Source organism: Dromiciops gliroides, chromosome 1, assembly GCF_019393635.1.
Source record: "Dromiciops gliroides isolate mDroGli1 chromosome 1, mDroGli1.pri, whole genome shotgun sequence".
NCBI lineage: Eukaryota > Metazoa > Chordata > Mammalia > Microbiotheria > Microbiotheriidae > Dromiciops > Dromiciops gliroides.
In genome coordinates, this window is record NC_057861.1 from 276,477,212 (window position 1) to 276,498,285 (window position 21,074).

The 21,074-nt window shown below is 36.4% G+C and overlaps 1 protein-coding gene across 4 annotated transcripts in view; it reads right to left on the reverse strand.

The window, feature by feature from the left end:
* Positions 1-21,074, reverse strand: part of PDE7A (phosphodiesterase 7A) — a 164,465-nt gene that overhangs the window by 57,372 nt on the left and 86,019 nt on the right. For 2 of the 4 annotated variants that reach the window (XM_043984582.1, XM_043984671.1), the window contains exons 2-3: positions 19,395-19,455; positions 8,071-8,154 (exon numbers count right to left, since the gene is read on the reverse strand). In XM_043984582.1, the coding sequence (XP_043840517.1) occupies positions 8,071-8,154; positions 19,395-19,455 (145 nt within the window). The remainder of the gene's footprint in view (positions 1-8,070; positions 8,155-19,394; positions 19,456-21,074) is intronic. The other 2 variants (XM_043984752.1, XM_043984841.1) reach the window with 1 other exon arrangement.

The window sequence follows — 21,074 nt, forward strand, 5'->3', positions numbered from 1 at the left end:
TTCCTTATGTGCCTTCTTTTACCTAACTCCTTACCATATACTTTGTGATCCATTGACACTGGTCTCCTTGCTGCTCCTCATACAAACACTTCTTGCAACCCTGAGAATTTTCACTGGCTTTCTCCCATGCCTGAATTTTTTTCTCCTCCTCAGCTCCAGTTCCAGAGGCTTTCTTCAAGTCCTAGCTAAAATCTTAGCTTCTACAAGAAGCCCTTCCCAATACCTTCTTAATGTTAGTGACTCCCTTCTCTTGTACATACATAGTTGTCTGCAAGTTGTCTCTACCAAGCCCAGCCCATTCCCACTGGACTATAAACTGCTTTTTTTTGTTGGTGGGGCAATTGAAGTTAAGTGACTTGCCCAGGTCACACAGTTAGTAAGTGTCAAGTGTTTGAGGCCAGATTTGACCTCAGGTCTTCCTGAATCCAGGGCCGCTGCCCTGTCCACTGTGCTACCTAGCTGCCCCCACAATTAGATTTTAAACATCACAGTTGGTGACCATAAAGAGATGCTGAACCCCTCAATCTTCTGATTGCAAAACAACTTGGGAAAGTGCCTGGAGCAGCAAAACTCACAGACTATACGCTTCTTGAGAGGAAGAAATGTTTGGTTGGTTTTTTCAAGTGCCTGGCACTTATTTAAAGTCTAATAAATGTTTGTTAACTTGATATTTCAATTTTTAAAAAGATTACTTTTAAGATGTAAAGAAAGAACTATAAATAAAACAGAATATAATTAAGCTCCCCAGTCACTAAAGTAAAGTAATCCCCAAATGAACAGCCCCTCAAAGGTACTTCTCCTGTTGCTGTTATCCCATCATATCTCTGTTTTTTTGTTTGTTTTTCGGGGCAATGAGGGTTAAGTAGTGACTTGCCCAGGGCCACACAGCTAGTAAGTGTCAAGTGTCTGAGGCCGAATTTGAAATCAGGTCCTCCTGAATCCAAGGCCGGTGCTCCATCCACTGCACCACCTACCTGCCCCCCATCATATCTCAAATGAAAAGTAACTAGTTCATTTATGAAACTAATTTTATAATCATTAATTTAATATCACCTGCTCTTCCCACCCCATGCTGAGGAATAGGACATACCTACTATATCCAGGGCCAAGAACAAAAATGGGCCTAAAATATGCAGTTACTGATAAGAGAGTATAGAGTACTAAAAAGATTTTATATGATGGAAAGTTGGAATATGTTATTGACCCACTGTGGAAAGAAGTCAGTAGAAACCACTAGTGGTAAGAGGAAAAAGGATGAGTTTGGCTAGGGAAAGTGTCAAGGGAACAATTATAATAAAGCTCATGTGACCTTTGAAGTTATGCTAACCCAAAAATGTTAGAGGAGAAAAATATGACATTGGCTTGGTAGGATAGGTGGTGGGAAAGGTCCAAGAGGGGTTCTCATAATCACTTGAAAAACATGTATAATCATTTAAATTTCAACTCTTCTATCCATGATGCAGTATGAAAACATGGATGGTGTGCTGGCTATGTTATCAGCAAGAACTGGCTTCCAATCCTGCCTCTGACATATATTGGCCATGTGACTTCGGGCAAGTCATTTAATCCCTCAGTGCAGATGAGTTACTGATTTTTATCACCGAAGGGGGTTTCCCAACCAAGGATCCCTCCAGAATAATTAAAGTATACATAGATGTTATATATTACTAATCTTCATAACTGTTACTAAAAGCTCATGATTGTGAAAATAAGCTAATAATATAATCATGCTTTACTTTTCTGTTTGTGTCCATTCAGAGATTATAACAACATGAATAGAATATAGGATGGATTTAAAAGGCAGCTAACTAGTACAGTGATTAGAGCACTGGGCCTGGAGTTGAGAAGGCCTAAGTTTAAATTCAGCCTCAGACACCTACTAGTTGTATGACCCTGGACAATTCACTTAACCTCTGTTTGCCTCAGTTTCCTCAACCATGAAATGGGAATAATAATAGTACCTATCTCCTGGGGTTAATTTGAGGGTCAAGTGAGTAAGTATTTGTAAAGCACTTAGAATGGTCTCTGGCACATAGCAGTAGCTATATAAATGCTAGCTATAATAATAATTATTATTATTAGATTAGATTAAATTAAATTAAATTATTATTACATAGAAGTAGGGAAACACAAGTTTCTGTACATCCTATACATTCCAAAGGATTAGTATGTGGTCCCTAACAGTAACAGCTGCTCAGAATGGAGAACAGATTTTCATCTGCCAAAACAGAGTGGAATAATTACCAATAAGGTGAGAATAAATTCCTGCATGTAGCAGTGCTTCAGCAACCCTGTGGAGAAAAGGCCTACTATCTTCTCTATCAACAGTAACAATGGCTGGATGACCAACTGCTCTACAATGCTTGAAACGATTTAGTGTACAGAAATATTCAAAGATATACTAATTCATCAGATTAGAACCTATGTCATAAGTAAATGCTACATGCATTGTCATGTAAAAAAATCAAGGGGCAGCTAGGTGGCGCAGTGGATAGAGCACCGGCCCTGGATTCAGGAGTACCTGAGTTCAAATCCGGCCTCAGACACTTAACACTTACTAGCTGTGTGACTCTGGGCAAGTCACTTAACCCCAATTGCCTCACTAAAAAAAAAAAAAATCAACATGATTCCAATATGGGGAAATTAATTTAATCTGATCCATATTGTATTCTCCACTACTATAATGGAGAGTAATAGAAAGCAGAAGATGCAGATGAGAAAAAAACTCACATGGCAAATGTGAGCATTTGATTTAAATATAAAGAGATGGAAAAAATCAATTCTAATAGCAACTTAAAGCAGGAGGACAGGATAGTTAATCTTAAGTTTTTATTTACAAATTATCGAAAATGTCAACTTTACAAGTTCTGGATAGGAAAGTCATGAATACATAGTTTTATATGAAAAAGATATGGGTAGGCAAAGAAAGTTAATGTGCTTTAATGCTGCAGGGAAAAACAGCTCTAGTTTATGCATGATCTGTGTTCCTGTGACTTGGGAGGTGAGAGTCTTGCTGTACTTTGCCCTTGCCAAACCACATCTGCAGTACTGAGTTCATTTCTGGGAGTTACATTTTAAGGTTGTTTGTCATTCATACTCAAAAGGGACCAATGACAGCACAATGTTGGGGTCAAGATACAGTGTGTTTGACTGTGGCTAATCAGTCTAATATAAGCTCAGAAGGCTCTATCACAGTTTGGGTACTGTGAGAAAATAATGGGATTTGGCAGATACTCAAAGGCCCACCTGGAGATTAATCTAAACTGATTTAATTAAGTGAGAGTGACTGACTTTGCTGATTAGCCTACTTCAAGTTAATTAGATTGTAATCACACCTGGCCTGCCCTTAAGTTGGTATTGTTCTCAGAAGCTAAAGACTTTGAACTCAACAGGAGACCACCTTCAAGTCCAGTGTTTTGGACAATGCTAACCAATCAGCTTGTGAAAGGACCACCTCTCCTCCGGAGCTATAAAAAGCTTCCACACTCAGTTTGCTAGGGCAGTTCGTGGTTGAAGCAGGCTCATGGTGGAGGACTTGAGAAAGACCAGGCTGGAACTCTAGGCTAGATAGGCCTTTTCTTAATTTTCTGAACTCCACGTGTTCTCCTTTTACTAATACCTAGGCCAGAGGTGAGGAGGTGCCAACACTGAATGGTGGAAGTACATGAACTGAGAAAAAAGGATGCATTTAAGATTTGAAGTGAAGGTAAAATAGATTTTACATGAAAAATAAGGGGAAAGAATGAATCAAGAACAATGCTGATGTTTTGAGCCTACATGACTAGGTCAACAGAAGTAGTAAAGAAGGGCCAAGTTCAGAGAGAATAAAAGATAAATTCAGTTTTGAGGATGCTGAGCTTGAAATGCCAGCAACAGAGAAAGGACAATGTCCAGTATTACTGGAGTTCAGTCGATGGAGAAATTAGGGCTAGAGATCATGGTCTTTAGCAGTAGTGTGGTATAGTGGACAGAGTTGGACTTGATTAGAACCGGGAAAAACTAGGTTCAAATCCTGTTTCAGACACTAACTGTGTGAAGCTAAGCAAGTCACTTAACCTTTCTCAGTTTCAGTTTCCTCATCTGTGAAATGGGGATGATAATTACATATACATCATAAGGTTCAAATGACGATCAAATGAAATAATACATGTAAATCACTCTGCAAACCTTAAAGTGCTATATAAATGTCAGTGATGATGATTTAATCAACAGATCATTGAGTCAGAAGACCAGGGTTCAACTGCCAGCTCTGAAACTTACTAGTTCTATGACCCTAAGATTTCTCTTTGCTTCCTTAATAAATTAACAAGAACTTATTAAGCATCTATTAAGTGTAAGGTACAGTGCTGAAAGTTAGGAATACAAACAAAAAAGTAAAAAACAGTTTCTGCCTTCAAGGTTATAGCAACTATACATATTGTTTTCCTGGTTCTGGTCAGTTCACTGCTCTACACCATTTCACAGAAGCATTCCCATATTTTTCTGCTTTCCTAATAGCCATTTTTTTACTACGATGCAGTTGTTTAACCCCAATATATTCATATACCAAAATTTGCATATAGCCACTTCCCAGTAAATGGGCACTACTTTATTCTTAGTTCTTTGCTACCACAAAAAGTTTTGTTGTGAATATTTTGGTATGTATAGTACCTCTTTCTGCTTGTTTGATAGATAGTGTGACAGGTAAAACTAAATGTGTGTGGTTACCCTATCTGTCCCCTTGTAGGGAAAGCTAACTAGGGCAACAGTTTAACAGTTTGGCATCAAACATTTATTAAAATATATTAGAGGTTAACAAAGAGAGAACAAGTGTCTCTGAAAGAACAGGAAAATCCCTAACTACCTCAACCACTCCTGGTTCAGCTACCAACCCCACGAGGTTCCAACCACCAACTCCCGAAACCAACTGACCCAAAACTGCCTCACACACTGCTTCAAGCTGACTGGACACAAGTATTTTTTAAACAAAATTCTACAGCTTTCCAGAATGGCTGGGCCAATTCACACTTTCACCAACAGGGTATTAGTGTTACTATCTTTCCACAGTGCCTCAAACATTGTCTATTTCCATTTTTTGTCATTTTTGGCAGTATCATTTGAGCTCATATAAATCAGGTGGTAGTTTGTAGTCAACCATTTTCATAAGTCTTTGGAAGTTCTTGCATATCTTATATAAATACCTTAAGAGGGCACGGCTAGGTGGGGCAATGGATAAAGCACCAGCCCTGAATTCAGGAGTACCTGAGTTCAAATCCAGCCTCAGAGACTTGACACTTACTGGCTGTGTGACCCTGGGCAAGTCACTTAACCCCCACTGCCCCGCAAAAAAAAACAAAAAACAAAAATAAATATATAAATACCTTAAGAGAAAAAATGGACCTTTCTGTCATCAGTTTGACAGACAGCTGCCTCAACACTCCTGCACAGAATCACTAACCTTCTTCTCACTTTTACTCTATGATTTACTCACAAAAAGAAAATGAATCCAAGTGTGATTTTTTTACCCTTAGATTTTCTTATCAGGTTTTGTTCTGATGCTTTTCCCAGGTCTTTTTCTTTTTTTTTTTTCTTTTTTGTTTTTTTTTTGCGGGGCAATGGGGGTTAAGTGACTTGCCCAGGGTCACACAGCTAGTAAGTGTTAGGTGTCTGAGGCTGGATTTGAACTGAGGTATTCCTGAATCCAGGGCCAGTGCTTTAACCACTGTGCCATCTAGCTGCCCCCTCCCAGGTCTTTTTCAAGCAGGCAACTAGGTGATACAATAGACAGAATTCTGGACTTGGAAAAGGAAGACCTGAATTCAAACCCTTCCTCAGAAATCTAGTACCTGCATGGCAGAACTCTGGACAAGTCATTTAACCTATCTTCCTCAGTATCCTCACCTGTAAAATAGGAATAAAAAGAACATCTACCTTCTAGAATTGTTGTGAAAGTAAAACGAGTTGTTTGTTTTTAAAAAAGTGCTTTGCAAATTTGCAAATTTTAAAGCATTATATAAATGCTAGTTATTATCATTAGTAGTAGTAGTAGTAGTAGTAGTAGTAGTAGTAGTAGTAGTAGTAGTAGTAGTAGAAGAAGAATAAGGAGGAGGAGGAGATGGTGGTGGTGGTGGTATTTTCACTGTCATCATTGTTGTTAAGATTATACTTGGCCATCTGGATTGGTTTCCAGTAAATTTCTTGTTAAAATCTAAGTTGGTTGGTGACTCTCTGTGTATCATATCATTCTCAGCAGACAAATCCCATTTTTTTTGTTTTGTTTTTTTTTCAGGGCAATGAGGGTTAAGTGACTTGCCCAGAGTCACACAGTTAGTAAGTGTCAAGTGTCTGAGGCCGGATTTGAACTCAGGTACTCCTGAATCCAGGGCTGGTGCTTTATCCACTTCGCCATCTAGATGTCCCAAATCCCATTTTTAAAAACCATTTAACACTGACTTTTACAAATAGAAATTGACTTCTAAGATATAGCAAGACCAAATGTACAAACATTCTCCCCCATTCCCAAACCCTGGGGCATAATCTCCTCTATGTTACTTGGGGATGGAAATGTGGATGGGAAGGAAGCTCATAACTTAGGTCAGTTCCTACGGAGCATCATTTGGTGGGAATGACCAAATAGGTCCTGCTTTCAGGGTTTGTTGACAGGAACATAACAGATCACTCCCAAAGATCACTCCTTGATCCTGGGCTATCAATACTACACTGGCTGCAAAATTTAGCCTGGATTCCTGTGGCTTATTTCTCCAACCTCAAGAGTAAGGGACTACTCCTTGCACTTAAGAGTGGAAAGAATGAACAAAAAGGCTGAAAACATAGACTTATTTTTCAAGGGTTTATGAAGGCCTAACAGCCCTTCACCTGATGTCAGCACATCATGAGTGGGCAGCCGAAGGAAATGAGGCCAAGAGGGCTGGAAAAAGCAAACTGAGGATTTTTAAATTCTTGTAAACCCAGAGAGTCTCCCATTGACTATGCAGCGTCAAACAGAACATATATACCCATCTACACACCCTTTCTCAGGTACTTTGTTTACACAATATCAGGAATATGGGAGAAGCAGGCAACCAGTCTCTCAAGTACTTTGTGCAAGTACCAGGTATCCACTACATGTGTCTTTATGCTTTCTTAAAAGTCACAAGAAAATGTTCTCAAAAAATTACTCGGCAATTTAAGATTTAATTTAAAAAAAAAGAAATATGTACAAAAGGGCTATAGTATTATAGCTATGCTTTTGTTTTGAAAATATCATCTTCAAACTTTGTCACTTCCCTCCTAAATCTATTGTTGCTTATATAAATCAGTTAACAAACCATTCATACATATTTATTACTAGGCATTTATATATTTTATGTCCAACTGGTTACAGTAAGCTTGTTGACTTCAAAAAAACTTGTTATACTGAGCTTAAACATTTAATATATCTTTAAGCATATATTTATTTTAAAACAAATATATGTTTATATTTTCATAACTATGTGTGTGAGTATATATACATATCTATGTATATGTATGTATACATGTAAAAAATTATAACCCATGTTCCTATCATATAGAAACGGATATGGTCTGAATAGATAAGCGCACTGAGGCAACAGATTGCTTTAATTTTGCATTTGTATTCTCAGCACCCACTATGTATCGATACATAGTGGGCATTAATACCTGATGACTAATATCTGTGTTTAACAAATGTCTGTAAAATAAATAACATTTAGTATAGAGATTTAGTTCCTTAGAGGTCATGTAGTCCAATCCCTATAGTTTACAGATGAGGAATTTCACTATTACAACCTTAGAGAGTCAACTAAAAAAAATAATTTCAGCAAAATTGGCTCAAAATAAACCCGTATAAATCATCAAAACTTATTTTTATTCTTTAATTAGAATCTTAAATCTCTTTCTACTAAGAACTGTAAAGAGACTTCTACCATATTTTATTTAAGTGCCCTAACACAAAGGTGCTATTTGCTTTGAAAATTTGCAATTTATGTCACTGAAATAATATGAAGGTTAAAATTTCTGGTTTTTAAAAAAGCCTAAATGAGAAGTATTCTTTCAACTGCTAATACTTACAGTGAAAAATACGAAAATCAATGTATGGATGAGAACCTCTTCTTTCTGATTCAAATCCTGCCCGACTCCTTACTCGTACATCTCCTAGATAGGGTCAAGAATAAAATACAAGCTTGGAAGACTGTAGAGATAAATACACAAATGAAAGGAAGCTGCTGTCAGCAATACTCCACAGCAGCCTCAAAATTAGCGATCTACACAACTTAGGTACTAATGATTTCTATGGGTCAAGTAGTTAAAAACACTGATAGTATTCATTTTTAGGGGCACTCTATTGTGATTTTTATATTATAAGAAAACCCAGTAATTTATTATTTGTTTTAAGGTATGATGTCTTAAAGGAGTTAAACACAAATTGATGATAACCCTATTTCTATGTAATAAGCACACAGGGTGCTTCTGAAATCTCCTGAGACAAAAACCCAGATAAACTAAAGCCAATTTGTTAAATTTCAAAACAATGGTTAGCATAGAAAATTTCACTTCAGTAAACCCAAGATTTAAGCACAATGTGTTAGGTGTGTTTTAATGCTAACTATTGTATCTGCTACTTTATCCATTTATAGTTAACTGCTGGAATTTTAGTGAGTTTGTGTAAGACACAAAAGGTATTGCTTATACAGAGTACAATATCCCACCTATCAGCTCTACTTTGAAGAACTTACTAGTCTGCTCATTCTAGGAGTACTAAATTCCTCTATAAGACTAATCTGAACAAAGGAAGATAAAATAAAAGGCAGTTTTAAAAGTACCTTGTGTTCTAAATTTAACTAATAGAGGTAAAATTCCACACATTATAGGGAAAAAAAGCATCTGTGGTTCTCTTTGTTACTGCAGTTAGCATAATAAACAAGAGTTTTGGGTTTGTGGTTTTTTTTCTGTTGATTAGGAAGTGTGTTTGAAGTAAGGGACACATATACATACATTATATATATATGCATATATATATATATATATATATATATTTTTAAGTGTCCCTCCAATTATGGAAAGACACAGGTTCACAAAGGCACTTTTTTTTGGGGGGGGGGATGAGGGTTAAGTGACTTGCCCAGGGTCACACAGCTAGTAAGTGTCAAGTGTCTGAGGCTGGATTTGAACTCAGGTCTTCTGAATCCAGGGCCAGTGCTTTATCCACTGCACCACCTAGCTACCCCCAGAAGTGTGTTTGAAGTAATAAATACAACTGATTTGGGTGGGTTTGAGGTAGATTATTTCATGATAATTTCAAACATATTTTTTATAACTCTAAATATTGAGGCATGCATGCCCTTTTGAAATAAAAGTTGATTTTGTTTTTAATGCAAGGCAATGAGGGTTAAGTGACTTGCCTAGGGTCACACAGCTAGTGTCAAGTGTCTGAGGCTGGATTTGAACTCAGGTTCTTCTGAATCCAAGGCCAGTGCTCTATCCATTGTGCCACCTAGCTGCCCCAAAAGTTGATTTTTAAAGGAAAATTATTTTATAGGTTTGTGAAAAATAAATTTACTTCTTTTTTTTAAGTGAGGCAATTGGGGTTAAGTGACTTGCCCAGGGTCACACAGCTAGTAAGTGTTAAGTGTCTGAGGCCGGATTGGAACTCAGGTACTCCTGACTCCAGAGCCAGTGCTCTATCCACTGTATCACCTAGCTGCCCCTATAAATTTACTTTTTAAAAGGCTATTCCTAAATGAACATAAATCTCAAACCCTTATGTCCTAGGGAATTGCCCAAGGCATATGCTGTGTGATTCACTCAGGATCTCACAACTCCTAATTGTTAGAGGTGAAATTTGGACCTAACTGACCCTGACCCAGTATTTTACGGAATGTATCCCTTGGCCTTTACACTATCACAGCAAGGCAATCACAGATGGAAACATGACGCTCAAGACAGAGAGATCTTAGTTAAAGAGCACCTGTTTCTGATAAAAAAAAAACCCAGATGCAATTGCTAGACTATACAGAATTATTACAAATAATAATCTTAGAAATCATAACTATTGATTCTTCAGAGTCCTTAACTTTAAAATGAGGGTACTAAATTAGATTAAATCTAAGTTCTCTTACATCTCCAAGATTTTCTTGATTCTAATGAATGGCTCATTTTGGAATTACAGTGGATTAAAACTTATGAATTAAAAGAAACAAATCTAAACATTTTCTTCCGCAAGGAAACAAATTTATTCTCTCATTGGTGTTTTACAATACACATAAACAACTTAGAAAGCACTTTATAATTATACAATGAGAACAGCATCTCATCAGGCCTAACAAGCACTTGTACTTGAATGCTTAATATTTATACTTCAAGGGCTCACAATTTCATTGAGTACTGCCCTCACCAAAGCAGATTACAAGTGCTCTAACTCTTAGTAGACAACCATCATAAGTTGTGGCCCTCAAAAATCTAACATATGGTATAGCGTTGGTATAAAACTTAAATACCAGAGTTTTGTTTGGTCCTTCAAAGCATCAGACAGCAATAATAGGAAAGTTAAGAGTGATTATATATCAATAACAGACATAGGCACTGATATGAATGCCTAAAGGGCAATAACATTAACTGACTCCTAAAAGAATAAGCTTCAACATTACTATTCTACAAAGATAGTCCTTTCCTTTCTTGCGAGATAACTTTTTAAGGAAAAAGTTTTTTAAAAGGTCAGATGCCCTGACAGTAAATATTTTCAATACTGAGTCCTAGGATAAAGCCTTAACTGCAAAGGGGAGAAAAAAAAAAAGAGCAGGCTATAACATGAATACTAACCACTCATTTTCTTTATAGATCCAAGCAATAAATTTGAGAGTTAAACATTTTAAAGGATAAACCATATTCAGAATACATCTGCTAAGAATTTAAATTTTTTGGCTCCTTATCTTTATTCTGAGGTATCAAGGTGATTCAAATTCAATTTTTTTTCAACATGATTTGGTGTTTGTGTTGCAGTGGAAAGAAGATGTTCCCCAAAGCGAGAGTTTATACAAGCACACAGGCAGATAAACTAACAGAGAAGATGTGTTTTTACGATTTCTGTTTTTAGGATTCTCTCTGTTGGTTTATCTGCCTATATGCTAGATCTTTATTGACACTTTCTCTGCTTATCTCCTGGTGTTTCAGCTCTCTTTTTGTATTACCTCTCACTCTTTGGGCTCTCCTTTCCTCTGCAACATAAATACCTTTTCACTTTGAAGGGATAAGCTGGGCCTAGGCCCATACCCTGAGTCACCCTTTAGGAGAGAGTATTGGCCTCAAGTGCCTTGTTGGGCCTCATACTGTCTGGCTTTAAACACTACATGCATTTCTTCCCCAAGATTTCAATCGACCATTCCCACCATTCCCACTCTTTTCTTTGAGTGGCTGGGTATAAATACTGTCTGTAGCTTCTTGAAGCCAGGAAGATTCATTATCATTGAAGATCAATCTCTCTCTCTCTCTCTCTCTCTCTCACCCCTCAGTCACAAGCTTCTTCACAAGTTTTGCTCACTAATGTAAGCATGTAGTAGTATTTGTTAGAGATAGAGGTACTGAATGAGAATTTTAAGTATTAAGTTCTCCAGAATTAAATCATGATATGCATGGTGGAAGGAGGTTCAGGGGTGGGGGTTCCCAGTCTTTTTATCTTGTAGATTCAGCAATAACTACTCTATCTCTGTTAATCCTTTCCAATGAGGTTTTGGGCTTGGAATACTTTGCAGCAAGTAAACTGTTCAATCATCCTGCTGATGATGTGAAGAAGGCCTAATCTATTCCATCTTCCACATGATAGCCCTTAAAATGCCTCAACATGTTCATCTTTCCTTCAAAACCTGTTCCTTCTATAGACATACTTCTTTCTGTCAGTGCAAAGATTAATATTCTGTAGTCAAAAACTGTGTAATTAAAAAACTCTTCTCTCACTTATTTATTTATTTATTTAGTGAGGCAATTGGGGTTAAGTGACTTGACCACAGTCACACAGCTCGTAAGTGTTAAGTGTCTGAGGCCAGATTTGAACTCAGATACTCCTGAATCCAGGGCCGGTGCTCTATCCACTGCGCCGCCTAGCTGCCCCTCTTCTCTCACTTTTAATACTACATCAGTTAATAAATCTTGTTGAATATATTTCAGCTATTTTTCTCATCTCCATCTCTTTGCTTTTCTATTTCCAACCTAGTATAGGACATCATCACAACCCACTTAGCCTACTGAAATAGCCCTCCAATTCACCCCTAACACCACTGAAAGACTTATTCCTTATGCATAAATCCAGTTTTGCATTCTCCTGTCTTAGAATCTTCAATGGTTCGATGGTTCATATTTATATAGAATAGTATAATAGGTACTCAATCTACGGTACATTTCCAGTCTTATTTCATACTAATTTCTTTCACATATACTATGGTGTAGCCAAATTGTTCATGCTATCTGAAGCATCTAAAATGAAAGCAGACCCACCCCAACGAACCTTTATGCTTATTTAAGTCTAATCCTTCTTTTAAATAGCAGCTATAATTCCTGCTTTGCCCTTCTACAGAACTTAATTTTGCCCATCCCTTAAGACTTTTGACTTTTTAAAAAGTAGTTATTTATGCATGCACCAATGAACAAATTTTAAAAAGCATTTATTAAGCACAACGTGCAATGCACTATGCTAAGTACTGGTGATACAACAAGTAAAAATAGATAGTAAAGTAGGAAGGACAGGCAAATAAGGATACAAAAGTAAAACAGTCCCTGCTCTCAAGGAGCTCACACTCTATTGGCAGAAATGACACATATAGAAAGTTTGAGCCTAAAACTGGACAAAAAAAATCTCATGATTCTTCAGGTACAGCAGCAAAACAGATGGTAATGCACTTAGTAATATTATTAATTCTTTTTTGTCATTTAGACAGATAAAATCAACAGTTTCCATTGTGGGGCCATTTGACAGTGCCAATGACTTTGGTGACAAACACTTTCTTTTCTTGGTCTTCAGTAGCTTTGCAGAAGTAACTGAGAGGCTCTATCTCTACTAGTGTTGCTTCCTGGTAATGATGGCACTGGGGCCTAGGCTGAAAGCAGGGCCCTAGGTCTTCTTGCTTCCAAGACTTGGGGTTTCAGGGTCCTGAGGATTTTAAACTGTACATAGAGGCAGAGGGGTAAAACCACCCATCAAGACTTGCTAAGCAATCTCTCATAGAGAATAGTAGCTATGATGCAGGAAAGATTGCTGTGGAAAGGACCATTAATTCGTAGTAGACAATACTTGAGATCCAACAACAAAATTTATGACCTCATTTGTCCATTCACAAACCCACAAAGGAATGAATAAAGAACTTAAAATAGGTCAATTCAATCTAACTGGGTATCAGTGAGACTTAGTAAGATCAGCCTAATGACTAAAATATCTACAGAAAGGGATGCCTTATTGAAAAGGTTCCCATTAAATAAGAAAGGTAGTAAAAATAGGATTATATGTCAAGAGGACACTTTCATTGAAGAACTCTGGGAAGCCCATGTAGAATAATCAGCTAGGAAGAACTGAGCAACTAACTATGTTCTAAACACCTGCTGCCATTCTCTTCATGCCTTTTCTTTCATTTTTTTTTGTCTTTTCTCCCACAAGAAATAGGAACAAGAGTAAGAATGGGACTCTGGGTAAAAAGCAGAGCTGAACTTGCGGCAGGAGTAGGACCAAGTAGGAAATACCAGCCACAAAAAAATTTAAACAAGGTTGGGTGTGGTGGCAGCAATACAAAGAGAAATACAAAGTATACCGGAAATTTTGATAAGGAAGAGAGCACTTTCACTTGAGGAAGGGAAGAAAAAAAGAAGAATGGGTTCAAATAAAACTTCATGGAAGGGATGTTATTTAAACTGAAGTTTGTCAGGGGTTAAGAATTTTGAAGACCAGTTGAGGATTGTATTCCAGGGATTGGAAACAACCTGCAAATGTACAAAGATGAGAAATGGCATGTTGCATTTGGAGAACTATTAGCAGTCTGGTTTGGCTTCTTACCTGTGTATCTGGTCATTACAATTTAAAATCCTTGAGGTAAGGTTTTAAGCTACATCTTCTGGCTTCTTGTCTACAAGCATGCCCATGTCTTCCCCATCCTTCAAAAACCCCAGCATGATCATACCACCCCTGCTAGATTCTAAATCTCTACCCTCTTCATGGTTAAAAGTCTTAAAAAAGCCATTTATAGTAGTTGCCCGCACTTGCTTTTTTCTCACTCTTTTCTAAACTCTACAATCTGGCTTTTGACCTCATCACTCAATGGCAACTTCTCTGTCCAAAGTTACCAACAATCTCTAATTATCTAATCTAATAGTGTTTTCTCAATCCTCATCCTTCTTGATTTCTGTGCTACTGATCATCTCCTCCTGACTATTTTCTCTTCTCTAGGTATTCATGACACTGCTCTCCTATTATCTGTTTGACCATTAATTCTTAGTCTCCCTTGCTAGAGGTAGCATTTGTGTCACACCCACTAAAAATGGGTGACCTCAGGGTCTGCCTTGGGCCATTTTCATATTCTCCCTTTACATTATCTCACTTGATAGTCTCATCAGCTCTCAATGGGTTCAATTATCAGCTCTATGAAGGTGATTCCCAGTTCAATATATCCAGTCCTAGGTTCTCTCCTGCATTCCAGTTCCCCATCACCAACTAACTGTCTTTTAAACATACTGAATTACATGTACCATAGGTATCTCAAACTCAACATGTCTAAAGAAGAATTCACTGTCATTTTCCCCAAACCATTTCCCCTTGCAAATGTCCATATTACTACTATTCTTCAAGTCTCCTAGGTTATAACCTAATATCATCTTTAACTTAGCTAGTTTGTATTTCTCCCACATATCTAAGCTGTTGTCATTTCTACCTTTATAATTTCTCTCAAATATGTCACATTGTCTCTACTCACACACCAACACTATGATATAGGCCCTTACCACCTAATGTCTGAGATACTATCATAGCCTCCTCATTGGTGGCCCCGTCAAATCTCTTCCTAGTCTAATCTATCCTCCACCCACCTGCCCAAGTGATTTTCCTTAAGTGCAGGTCTGCCTGTGTCACCCACCAAACTCCAGTTGTTCCCTATAACCTATAAGAACTTCAAATATAAATGTTATCTTTGGCATTTAAAACTCTTCACCACCTGTTCTTTTCTTTTCTTGCCTTTTTGGCCTTTATTCACTTTCCTCCGCACCAAGTATTCCACACTCCAGCGATACTGGCATACTTTTTCTTTCTCACACACTATGTTCCATCCCACATCTAAGTACCTTTTCAATGGCTGTGTTTCATGTTACTTATGCTTTCCTTCTTCACCTTTACTCCTGGCTTCTCCTGCCTGCCCTCCTTCAAAATTCTGTTGAAATCTGTCATTCTACAGGATGCTTTTCATGGTGTTACTCCTCCCCTTCCACTCCCCCATGCTAGTGTCTTGCCCCTGAAATAGAAATATATCATTCTGTGATATACAAACACACACAAACATATTTAAATGTCTCACCCATTAAAACTGTGAACCCTTTGAGGTGAGGGACTGTATTTTTGCCTTTCTTTGTATCCTTAGCACTTAGTGCAGTGCCTGGGACATAATGAGTGCTTAATAAATACTTGTTAAAATGCTCTAGATCACTATTGATCAGAGAAATGCAAATTAAAGTAACTCCGAGGTACTTCCTCATATCTATCAGAGAAACAAATATAACAAAAAAAGGAAAATATTGGATGTTGGAGGGGATATGGGAAAACTGGGATGCTAATCCACTGCTGGTGGAGTTGTGAAAAGATCTGACCATTCTGGAGAGCAATTTGGAACTATGCCCAAAGGGCTATAGAACTGTGCATACCCTTTGATCCAGCAATACCACTGCTGGGTTTATATCACAAAGAGGAAAGAACCTATTTATACAAAAATATCTACAGCAGCTCTTTTCATAATGGCTAAGAATTGTAAATCAAAGGACTGCCCATCAATTAGGGAATGGCTAAACAAGCTGTGGCATATGATTGTGATGGAATATTATTGTGCTATGAGAAATGACAAACAGGACGATTTCAGAAAGTCTTTGTAGAAAGACTTATATGAACTGATGTATAGTGAAGTAAGCAGAAACAAGACAATTGTTGTGCAGTGACAGCAATATTGTTTGATGAAGAACTGTGAATGACTTAACTATTCTCAGCAATACAATGATCCAAGACAATCCCAAAGGATTAATGATAAAGCATACTATCCACCTCCAGAGAAAGAACTGAATATTGTTTGAATACAGACTGAAGCATACCATTTTCCACCTTCTTTCTTTCATTCTTTTTCTTTTATTCAGCTTCTTGTAAAAAATGACTAATGTGGAAATGTTTTACATGATTGCACATGTATATATAACCTATATTTGATTGCTTGCTGCCTCGGGGAGGAGGGAGAGGAAGGGGGGAAGAATAGATAAAATTTGGAACTCAAAACTTTAAATAAAAATGTTTATTTTTTTTTTCCTTTTTGGGGGGGGGCAGGCAATGGGGGTTAAGTGACTTGCCCAGGGTCACACAGCTAGTAAGTGTCAAGTGTCTGAGGCCATATTTGAACTCAGGTACTCCTGAATCCAGTGCCGGTGCTTTATCCACTGCGCCACCTAGCTGCCCCTATTATTTTTTTTTTAAAATACTTGTTGACTGACCATAAAATCAACATGGGACCAAGTCAGATAGATAGCCATTTTTCTCTTTGTTCCATTACATTTAAAGGTAGCAATTGCTTTATTTTGATTGATAAAACCCAAGAAAAAGCTATACTCCAAAAATAAAGCCTTTCTCATTCCATTGATGGAATAATTTCCTTCCATAAAAGGTGTTGGCGTTCATTTTTTTAAAAAGTAGGTTATTTCCTAACAATTTGATTCCTAGCATCAATACAGTTTTGCTTAACAACATCAAACTGTGAGCTTTTTGAAGACAGGGACTCTCTTTTGCCTTTTTTTGTATCCTCAGCACTTAGCATGGTGCTTGCAACATAGCAGGTGCTTAATAAATATTTACTGATTGGCTGACTGATTTTATTTGCTAATTCATAAGGAGGTGCTCTGATATTTGGTGACTTCTAACACCTACACTACACAAAAAACTGAGCTAGAGTAGTTATATTATAGTAGAGAAAGTTTTTCTTTCAAAAGCAAAATTTGTATACAAACCACGATTTTATAATGCACATTTTACTCTGCACTTTCTCAAGGTCAATCCAGGAACAATGGTAGAAAATATGTCTGCAAGAGCAAAACTTAACTTGAACCACTATACATTTGGATTTTCCTAAAAACAAAGTAAAATTTTCATCTGCTAAGGTATTTACTTAAATTTGAAATACTCTTCAGAACAAATGTGGAAACAATTTTAGGAACTCTCTTCCCATTTAAATTTGTATGGAAAGAGTTTGGTATTCTAGGCTCCGTACTTTTGTGAATGCTGTACTTTCTACCCAGAATGCTCTCCTCCAAGTTAGGGAATAGTAACATGCAGTTTGGTATAGGGATAACAACATTCATTAGACCATAAGTCAGAAAATCTAAGTTCTAGTTCCACCTGGTAGAGTCATCTATGTGAGGTTAAGTCAATCACTTAATATTGTTGAGCTTCAATTTCTTCATCTCGAAAATAGGGACTTTCTGCTGGGAATGGTGGTTGTAAAGAAAACCCTGAGAGTGTCCTTCAAGACTCCTCTCAGCAGTCTTTACAACTTTACTCTAGACTGCCCAAAAGAACTTTGAAAAAAATGTTACTCCATCAGCAACACTATTTTTTGTAGTTCTTATTAACTTGTATGACTCATAGAGAAGCTAGGTGGTGCAGTATAAAAAGTTCCAGGAACTAGAGTCAGGACATTTATTAGTTGTGTGACCCTGTATAAGTCACTTAATCCTGTTTGCCTTACTTTCTTCATCTGTAAAATGAGCTGGAGAAGGAAATGGCAAACCACTTCAGTATTTCTACCAAGAAACCCCAAACGGGGTCATAAAGAGTCCAACATGACTGAAAGAACTGATTAACAAATTTTAATCATTTAAAGGTTATTCTCTTCCTATTAGAGCTTATACCTAATGATATATACGTGGTGATTATCTGACCAAATTAAAACAATGCATATGATTTAGCAAAGAAAACTCCTCCTGAAAATCTTGCTAAAAATGTGATTTCTTTTCTCCCAATTTGGCGTATCCTGGAATATACACATATTTAAAAAGTATTGGTAGTAAAAAGGAATTAAAACATTAAGCTATTATATTTAAGATGCACAAAACAACATTCCTTATTTGTTTCTATATTTCTCCCTTTTGAGTATTGTTCACTCCCGATTTTGAGAAGAAATGGTCTACGTCCACTATAATGACAGCAATGTCATTTCTATATCCTCTCACAATCAGTGTTAAAGATACCCCTGGGAGAAAAAATATGAAACTTTGTAAATACAGTATAAGTAATATTGTAATAAAGTAATAAAACATTCAAAGCCCCCAAATTCATACTCAGGTAAGTTTTACTAAAACGTATTATGTCTACATGTTACACAAAAATTCTTTCTAGACTAAAATAATTTTAATACCAAAATAGTCTCCAATTCTTTATATTATTAAGTTTCCAATTGAGACACAAATCTCAATAACATAGTTGCTGTAATCATAATATAATACAATTTGATGAATACTAATATTTTTGGATTAAACTATAATTAATTTCATGTAGATTATTGTTTTTATTAAATGCTATTCTAGATCCCATTCTTCACACGCAAGAAAGTGTAATCTCTGTATGTCCAACAAAAAACCAAGCAGAGAATACTAATAATGTTCATGCATAAAATGTATATTAATTGATGTCATTTTTTTCTATATGCATCTATTAAAAATGTTTTAAGCATCTTAAACAGACATAGAAGACAAATTTTTCTTTCCCTTCTTAGACAAATAAATAAAAACTGATATATGAAAAATCCTAAGACTAGCCTATCTGCATTTTATCAGCTTCAAAATTCTATTTGTTATAATTATAATAACAGTAATAATTAAGTATTTATATAGCACTTTAAGGTGTTTTACACTATTACCTCATTTGATTCTCACAACCACCTTGGGAGGTAGATGCTACTATTATTATCTTCATTTTTCAGATTAGGAAACTATGACTGAGAGAGGTTAAATGACTTATTCAAGGTTATACAGCTGATAAGTGGTAGAGGCAGGATTTGAATTCAGGTCTTCCTGACTTCAAGTCCAGTACTTTATCTGCTGTGCCAACTACTATATTTTTATATTTTTCTTAAACACAACTTCAAATCACACCTTAGATCATTAAGAAGGAAAACGATACTTACCTAGCATACGAATGTACAATGCAGTTTGATCAGAACTGTCATAAGAAATTGCTCCACGCCTCTGAAAAACAATGAAAACACTCTTAATACATGTTAATACCCATATCAGAATTTAGTATGTGTAATGAGACAAAGGGATGTGCTGTTCTTATTTAGGAAATTAATAAGAATTCAGGCCAGTATGTTTCTGTTGATAGGGACAGAATCGAGAATTATTTATTTGGAGAAACTGCAAGGTAGTTTCTTTTCATACCTTCAACTCAAGTTATTAATTTCCTACTATATATTTTTTTTCTGTTTCAATCTCTTTTTTTTCTTTTTCTTTTTTTTTTTTGGCAGGGCAATGAGGGTTAAGTGACTTGCCCAGGGTCACACAGCTAGTGAGTGTCAAGTGTCTGAGGCCAGATTTGAACTCAGGTCCTCCTGAATCCAGGGCTGGTGCTTTATCCACTATGCCACCTAGCTGCCCTCCTACTATATATAAAGTGTTATACAAGTTATAGAGAAAAGAAAGAGAAAGGGAGGAACAGAGGAGGAATGAAGGAAAGAAGGAAGAGAGGAAGAAATGAAAGGAGAGAGGGAGAAGACAATACAACTGTGGCTTCAAGAAGTTTATAATCTGGTAACGGGAACAAAATATGTATAATAAACCAATCATCAATGGAATCAGATTTTAATACTACTATATCAAACAAAGGGGAGATACAAAAATGCACAAGATAGCCTTATTTTCATGGAGTTTGTAATTTAGACAAGCACATGAAAAATTTTTTTAAAAGTCAATGCAAAGCAATATAAGGTTAAATCAAGTGTTGAATGAGTAAGTATGGCAAGTGTTGAATGAGTAAGTATGGCAAGGACTGTCAGGAAAGTCCCCACTAAGAAGTAAGATTTAGAGAAATAACATGAAGCCTGCTACATCAGATGACCTGGCTAAATTGGAATACAAATTCTTCTATTTATTCATTTAACCCTGAACATACCTAAATCTTAATTTCTTAATTTATGCTATAATAGTAATTATTATACCATTTACTTCACAGGGCTGTTATGAGGAAGATGGTTTATAAACTTTAAAGTGGTATAAAAACTTAATTATTATGAATAAAATTAGCATGGAAGGATGAGCAACATTTAGGAGAGCACCTTAAGTATAAAAGAAAAGAAATAGAAATATACAAGACATTTGGGGACAGCAAAATAGTCTAAACTGAAAAATCATGTGAAAGTTAGTTTTTGGTCAGGTTGTGAAGGAACTTAAATGTGAGAATAAGGATTAACCCTGTAGGCAACATGTTACATTTGTAGAGTTTTTAGTAATGGAATAATTTATTTCTTTTAAATTCTTCTTGAACTTATGGATAACTTATTTCAAATTATGCTTTCAAGTTTACAAAGTACTTTCTTCACAATAACCCTGAGAAACATACAATGCAAATAACCATTCACATTTTACAGACCAGGAAGCTGAGCCACAAGTTCAATGAGCTGTGCATGATCATCTCACAGGAATCAAGTACCTGAAGTGTGCGAGCAGACCAGCTCTACTGTCTCCAAGTCTGTCTTTCCATTATTATGTCTTACTTCCTCTCCAACAAACTTTTAAAACATACAATCCATAAAACTTGCTGAATACTTCATGTTTTTTTTTCTCTTCTAAAGAAAACTGATTTTTGCTTA